The sequence below is a fragment of the Rhagoletis pomonella genome, unplaced genomic scaffold (assembly GCF_013731165.1).
Source record: "Rhagoletis pomonella isolate Grant_MI unplaced genomic scaffold, Rhpom_1.0 Rhpom_scaffold_00003, whole genome shotgun sequence".
Classification (NCBI taxonomy): domain Eukaryota; kingdom Metazoa; phylum Arthropoda; class Insecta; order Diptera; family Tephritidae; genus Rhagoletis; species Rhagoletis pomonella.
Genome location: NW_023458557.1, coordinates 18788015 through 18796004, shown reverse-complemented (window position 1 = coordinate 18796004; position 7990 = coordinate 18788015). Strand labels below are relative to the sequence as shown.

Sequence of the window (7990 nt, the reverse complement as noted above, 5' to 3'; positions counted from 1 at the left end):
ATCTTACTAATACACGTATATATACAATGAGAGCCACTGCACACGCATTCTGGAGTAAAAAGGCTCACTCTCCCAAATGTACGCCACATACACTCCTCGTCATTTGAATAGCTCAACTTTTTAATCTTTAGTATTTACACTTTTAATTTTGTTTATTTAATATTCATTACATCCGATTTTAAAACTTTATACAGAATTAACAAAATGTCAACAAAGGGGTACAATAAAGTGCAAGTTTCAAGGTCTATAAAATAGCGGTGATTTTTGAAAATTTTTTTGGTGATAGTGCTGCGCGTTTTCTCTCATACAGAGTATGCTCGACAAAACTTTTATATGGAATAAAATGCGCAGCACTGTCAATAAAAAATAAATGAATTTGAAAAATCGGGGCTGTTTTAGGGTCACTTCAAACTTGCACTTAATTACACTATAATTGAATGGGCTACAAAACTGCATATCAGAAATTTTTCTAAAAATATTCGGCCCTATTCCCGTTGGCGTTGTCGTTATAATAATCGTTTCTGGCCCTTATTATGAGCTGCATTCGATTTTCGATCTTCGCTGGCTATCGAAGATCGAAAGTGAAATTCGTATTATGAGCTATGCAGGCGTGTCGAAATTTTCGTTGAGTATCGAATTTTCTGTCGAACAGAATTTTGCTTTCGATGGTGTAACGAAGTGTTAGAAAATTGTGAAAAATGTATGATTTTGTATATGTTTTCTTACATTTTGGCGGCTAGACACTAATTTTAAACAATTTTTATTAATTTCATGCAGTTCTAACATCGTGAATACTAAACACAAGCTCGAAAGGCTGGTTTTACTTGTGAAAGAAAATGCCAATGCTCTGTTGGCACGATCTCTGAGAACAAAATCGTAGCGCTGTTGATAGTTTTAAAATATTTTAAATAGATTTGGCTCACAAACGCCTCTTTAGATGGTCGGAACTTTTTAATGAATCTGTAGACAAATTTCTTAAATATATTTTATATCAAAATATATTCGAAAGACTAATAAACTTAAATGTTTAAGAGAGCATTTGCTACTCCTGGCCAGTTTACTAAGCTCTCATCCTCTGACGAATCGTTGAACCAGAACTCGTTGTACTCATTTTACCACGTTTTTATAAAATTGCTTTCTTTTTTACTTCATTTTAATTAGAACAAATTTGCATAAATATGTATAAGCACACTATTTAGTTTGCTCGATTTGTAAACAAAGCTTCTCAGCGGTGAAAAATATACTATTGTGAACAACCTAAACGAGCGAAATTCACAATAGCGCTATTCTTCATCGAATGAGCGCCATAATACCAAATGAAAATTCGTTCGCTCAGCACTTTCGACCACAGTCGAAAATCGAATGCAACTCATAATAGGGGCCTCTATGTCGTTGTCGTTTTTATCGTCGCTTCGTTCCTAAATTCACATTCTTGAAGTATATTGAAACGATGGTGAAAAGTTATCGAAAACAAAAAATTTAAATTAATAAAGTATGGTAGCGCTGCAATGTTTTGCGTTGTTACTTTTGACACTGAATTTTGAATTTTGTTATACTAACGAAAAATTAAAGAATGGCGAGTACGGAATTTTATTTTTCAAGTTCAAGTGAGGACAATGAAATGAACAACATAAATAAACATCGCAGGAGATTACGGCATAGCATAAATGTACTAACACTTCCAGATACAATGTAAGAAAATGTATTTGAGTAAATTATTTATATATATACGTACATGTACATATGTGCATATTTTTTAGATTTGTGAACACCTTTAGACTGAACAAAGCTGCGTTTCAATACGTCCTAGAGCAAATCCGCCCGAAACTAAAACGCAACACGCGAAAGTCTGCTATTACGCCAACAATAAAACTGGCAACTGCTTTGCGTTTTTTTGCGCAGGGGTCATATCAGCTTAGCGTTAGAAATGACTTTAATTTGTCGTTGACCCAACCCACGGTAAGCAAAATTTTATCCGAGGTATTAGACGCGATGGAAACTACAATTTGCAAAAACTGGGTTAAGTTCCAAATGTCGGAAGATGAGGCGATGGAGTGCAAGCGAAGTTTTTTTGAACGAACTGGTTTTCCTGGAATCATTGGCTGTGTAGACGGAATGCATATTAAAATAATTGGTCCCTGCAAAAGCTCTCAACATTTGTACTACAACAGAAAAGGTTTCTTTAGCGTAAATGCAATGATTGTAAATACTTGAATGAATGTAATTTATGGAAGTGATTACTAACTATTTATTCTTTTTTGTATTAGATCTGTGATCATAAAAAGCGTATAAGATACGTAGACGCCAGACATCCAGGCTCTGGACACGATTCCTTAATACCAGCCGAGTAAAAAGGTTTTTACAGGAAAAATATGAAGCTGGTGAACGTAATTCGTGGATTCTTGGTATGAAATTACAATTAATATTGAAATGAGTTTTACATACAAGTTTTTAGGCGATGCGGGTTACCCATTAGAACCATTTCTAATGACACCTTATAGATCAGCGACTGAACACAGTGCGGAAAGCCGCTACAATTCCGTTCATTCCAAAGCCAGAAATATTGTTGAGCGAGTGATTGGAGTACTCAAATCGCGATTTCGCTGCCTCCTTGGAGCGCGTGAGTTACACTATGATCCCAAAAAATTACTAAAATCGTAAACGCTTGTGCTGCTCTCCACAATATTTGTCTTCACTACAATACTTACTTTCCTGAAGATGATCTACAAACGCCATTCGAAGAAGCAGAAAATTCTGCCATTATTAATGAAAATGAGGCAGGCAGTAGCTCAGAGGCTTCCAGAATAAGAGATGTGATTAAAAGCAATTTGTCTTTATAAGTTATATTTTTTAATTCATACTATATACATACATACTTAAAATAAAAAAAGAAAAAACACTTCATAAAAAATAAATAAAAATTCAAATGAAATAAATTAGATATTGGAACTTAATTGTTTCTCCAATAACTCCAACTTCTTTCTTTTTATTGCAGCATCCAGCTCCAAAAGCTCTTCCTCTTTACGCACTTTCCTTTTATAAATTTTTAGGCGTTCTTCTTCTATCTCATACCTTTTTCTTTGGTATCTGGAAACATCTTTCATGTATCCCTTAATGGACTGTAAATGGTCGCACTGCACTTCCTGTATTTCGGTCTGCTTCCTCAACAGCTCAATTCTTTCTTTTTCTGCAGGTTTTGTGCTCTTGTTGAAACTGTGGGTGTTTCATCTTCCACATATTCTTCGATGACGTATTCTTCGGCGTTTTCTGCATTTGCCTGTACTTGAGAACTCGCAGTCGTTTCATCAAGGTTAAGCAACTCATCAATTTCGGTTTCTTCAACCAAACCCAACTCACTCCCTTTGGGGTTTATTTGCTGCTCAAACTGCAACCAATTTGCCACCGCTCCTTCCAGTGGAGACAGTTGCATTTGTCTATTGGCTCCTCCTCCTGTTGCTCTCGCTTCGGTTTTGTTGTTGACCAGTTTTTTCTTTACCTTGAATTTCAAGTCCTTCCATACCTTTAGTAGAATTGTAGAATCGTTAGTTTTAAGTAATATTTACTGTTAACATAATTTTACTTACTTTATGCCAACCTTCTCCATCACGAACTGGAGGTCCAAAAGGATTTACTTTTTCCGCAACCACGTTCCAAAAACTGTTGAAGTTAAGAGGTTTTATGCCCTTCCTAAAACCTTTGGCGTACGCGGGATTCTTTTCCATTTCTGAAACTAAAACCTCAAATTGCTGCACGGTAGTAATTTTCATTTTAACTTTATTAAAATCGTAATCCTTTCGCTTTCGTTCTAAAAAATGCGGACGACAGTAGACGAATGTTTCTATGGCGTTCCTATCTTCGTTTCAAAATGGACGACAACGCCAACGGGAATAGGGCCGATTATTAACTTATTCACTGCAGGTCATTAGGATCCTATGTTGACCTTTTTTAAGAACTGTTTCCAGCTCTCGAGAAAAACGAAAAATCATTTAAAATGCTGCCCACGAAATGGAAAATAAACTTTCTTTTAAGTTTTAGTTTGTAAAAAATTTTAAAACTGCATTTACCCATAGAATATGCTATATCGTCACTAGACAGGAATAAAGGCGCGAGCTCAAAAGTTGACGGCGAAAAAAGTCGCATAACAAAATTTCAGCGTCAAATACTCTTAACATACTTCGCCAAAATTTTTTATAAGCATCTTTTTTCGCAAAATTTTTTTAAACGCTTTTTTTCACCGTCAAAACACCAGCGCGCCTTTATTCGTATGTAGTGACAATATTTTTACAAACAATTTATATTAAATAAACAAACGGAAAACTGTAAATACTAAGAATTGAAAGGGTGTGCAATTCAAATGACGAGGAGTGTATATGAGCAGATGTGATCACTACCCCAAGTAAACGCGAGCTGAAAGCGTGATTGTGTTAGTGTGCCAATTACGTTTGAATGAATTTGCGTTCGCTTTGTTACGCTCTCGCATGTATTTGCATGTGATCTTACGCTCTTTAAGCAGGCGCTCACTCTCTGTCCATGCTTGTATATGAGCAAATTTGACATCGATATAACTGTTGCCAACTTTGTGCCTTTCGCAAGAAATTAAGTGCGTTTAGGGAATTAAAAGGCGAAAATTGTTTAGTTTAGCGCTTGCTTTGTTCTTTGGTGCCCTTTTCAAGGCCCGAACCAAATCGGACAATAAATATGGTTTTTCGAAATATCTCGACCTTGGCGCCACCTAGGAAGACCATTTTACGCAAACATGATTCTACTTACATAGCCAATATATATTTTAAAAAGCAGACGTTAGATATGACTTTTATTTTTTTGCCGTGGTGGACCTTCCGATGGAAACACCCATATATGTTACTACAATACTATATTCACTTAATTACCTTGTTTTCTATTGCCCACAAGCATTTTCAACCAAGCTTTTTGTGAAGGCGTCTTATCCAAACTGAATGGAAAATGCTTCATTAAATATTTGGAAAAACGAAAGGCAGAATCTCCAAGAATGACAACTGAGATGTCAAAATTTCCTAAATTTGTGCTCATTGTGTTCAGAAATGAGCAGTTCTCCAGTTCCCTTTTTAAGCTGGACTTTTCAAAGATTTGGGAATCATTACATCTTCCTGGACTTCCCACGTTGATGTATAAAAAACGTTATCTTTAAAAGAAAAGAAAAAGTTATGTGCTATGTAATTTACATTCGGAGGAATATGCATATACGCAAAATAAAATATCTAAAAATTTCATGCTGGGTACCTTGCATCAACAAGTGCTAGTAACACTGTTGAATACTATCCTTTATAAGTGATATAATCGACTGCTTCTTCCCGTCTGGGATGAATTTCTATGTGGCATCCATCTGAAAAATATATTCGCTACATAGTTGGGTAAAAATAATAATTTTAAGGGCTTACCAAGAGCACCCATACACTGAGGGAATCCAATGTGTTTAAACCGATTAACAGTCTTCAATAGTTTTTCTACTTAGGGGAAAGTGGTTGAAATACATTGGGTGTAACACTTTCCACACTTCCCTACAAAATTCCAAGAGAGCTGCGCATACTGTTGATTTGGCCACTCAAACAAGTTCGCAATGCTACGATATTCCGCTGAGGACCCAAGAGCATATAGGGCGATGGCAACTCGTTTCTCCAAGCAGATGGTATTATGGAATCTTGTTTCCTTTCTCTTTAGGTAATCCAGAAAACTGCATAATTTTTTAAAAGCACTTCTATTCAGTCTAAAATTTTGTCTGAAGTTATTCATGACGGATTCCATCCGCTCGGATCTAATCCGATCCGTACTCGATTCACTTTTTTAAGTAAACGCTATTATTGATACCGACGGATGCACTGCCTCTTGTGAACTGTATTGCCAACATAATCAGCTGTGCTTATATGTGTGAAGGATTTTTGTTAACATTGGTGAAATTTATTGCAAATATTAAATGGATTCTGGGGGTTTTTTATATTGATTTCGATGAAAACACCAGGAGTGATATGCGACGGACTAGAAGGAAAGTCAGGGATAATGTTGTGAATGTATTCGAGTGGCCGGTTAGGTGTGAGTAAATTTATTGAAGTCTTTATTTCATTTTAACTTGTGAGTTCCTTATACAGGTTTCTAAAACAGTTCGGCTTAACAAGTTAGCATTCAAGTACGTTTTGGAAATATCAATGCAGAAATTGCCTCCAGTTCGAAGATCATGTTCCATAACACCAGAGCTTAAATTAGAAGCCTGTTTAAGGTTTTTAGCTGAAGGGGGCTATCAGAATGGTACTGGCCAAGATTTTAATATTGGCATGGCACAATCCACAGTCTCTGTAGTACTCTCTGATGTACTAAACATCTTAGAATCAACTCTATGTCCCAGATGGACTACTTGAGCAATGACAGACAATGAAAAACTTGAAGCGAAAAGATATTTTTTCGAAAAAACTAGAATTCCTGGAATTGTGTAGACGGTACTCACATTAAAATTCTTAAACCAGCTGCAGGCAATGCACACCTTTATTATAATCGGAAAGGATATTACAGTGTTAATGCAATGATAGTAAGAACTAAATGAGTTTGAACTTCTTCAATTTATTATTTATTTATATTCTTTTATTTTGCATTTTCAGATATGTGACCATAAGCAAAGAATAAGGTATGTGAACAGTAGGTATGCAGGTGCAAGTCACGATTCTTTTATTTGGGAAAATAGTGATGCTTTCACCTACTTCCAAGCGCAGTATGAAAATGGAGGCAGAAGCACAAGACTGGTAGGTACAATAAAATTACGAATAATCAAAGTGCGTATTTTATCCACTGTTACCCAGGCTTATAACACCCTTTCGAAGTGCAGGCGTTGATAGTCCAGAAAGCAGATTTAATAAAAGCCATAGTAAAGGCCGTAATATTGTTGAACGGACCATAGGCGTTTGGAAGAACTGGTGCCGATGTCTCCTTTCTGCTAGCCAACTACATTATGCTGCTTAGAAAGTGGTTCAAATTGTACACGGTGCGGCAGCACTTCACAACATTCGGATACATTATAATATTTCCGACGAATACCAAGAGGAAGTCTACGAACCCGATGAATATGTAGGCGAACCTGTACAACCTCAACGATATACAAATGAAGCCACTCAAATTCGCAATGGGATGTTACGTAGCTTTTTGTAAAATAAAACTATTTATTATCACAAAATTCATTTTCATACAAATTTCTTAATATTTAAGTAAAAAGCCTTCCTGGCAAAGTGTTGCACAAAGTTGTCTACACACTAAGGATGTAGATAAAAATAAAATCATATCGCTTCATTGATTTACATACACAGTATTTTCAAAAAAACAGAAAAAAACTTAAATAATAAAGCCTTCCTGTTCAGAAAGTATTCAGGCACTACAGTTATAAAAAAAAATCCAATATAAAATAAAAACAAATCTCATAAAAAAAATTGTCAGGCCCCATTTATTTTAAGAATTAAGGTGTCTGTTGACGTTATTTAACTCAATATTTAAAAGTTCCGTTTTTAATCTTAATTTTTCTATAGCAGCCTTTTCCATCACAGCGTTATGTCTTTTAATCTCTTCAAGAGTATTCTGTAGAATTTCATTATTTTTCTTTTTTTGGTCGCCTAGCCTCTCTACTGATCTATTCAGTCTTTTTAAATGGTCCCTCATGTGTTGAAAATATTCCTGTTGGTTCTCAACAGCCTCAGACACTTTTTCGTACAGTCTTTCTTGAACCCCTATTTGCTTCTCTAATAAATCGAATTGCTCGGGTCTCTTTTTTCTTCTTTGGTTAGAAATATTTTGGTCATTCTCAATATTTACGTCTTCATGACCATCGTAATCTCTCCGAGTAGGTGGAGAAGTGTCCTCAGATATTCTCTCCTGCGGTACATCTCTCATAGCAGAAGCTCTCATCTGTGGAACATTTCTCGATGTAGATGGAACTGCGTCATCATAATTTCTCCCCTGTGGCACTCCAAACTGTTTG

The 7990-nt window shown here is 35.8% G+C and overlaps 2 protein-coding genes across 2 annotated transcripts in view; both read right to left on the bottom strand.

The window, feature by feature from the left end:
- LOC118735049 (very long-chain specific acyl-CoA dehydrogenase, mitochondrial) overlaps positions 1-7990 on the bottom strand; it is a 171566-nt gene that overhangs the window by 142844 nt on the left and 20732 nt on the right. The window lies entirely within an intron of this gene.
- LOC118735050 lies at positions 3202-3952 on the bottom strand (the record flags this gene model as incomplete). Its single annotated transcript, XM_036464644.1, is given in 2 exon segments — positions 3202-3520; positions 3585-3952. Coding segments are annotated over 2 exon segments (502 nt in total), but the record flags the coding sequence as incomplete, so codon positions are not given.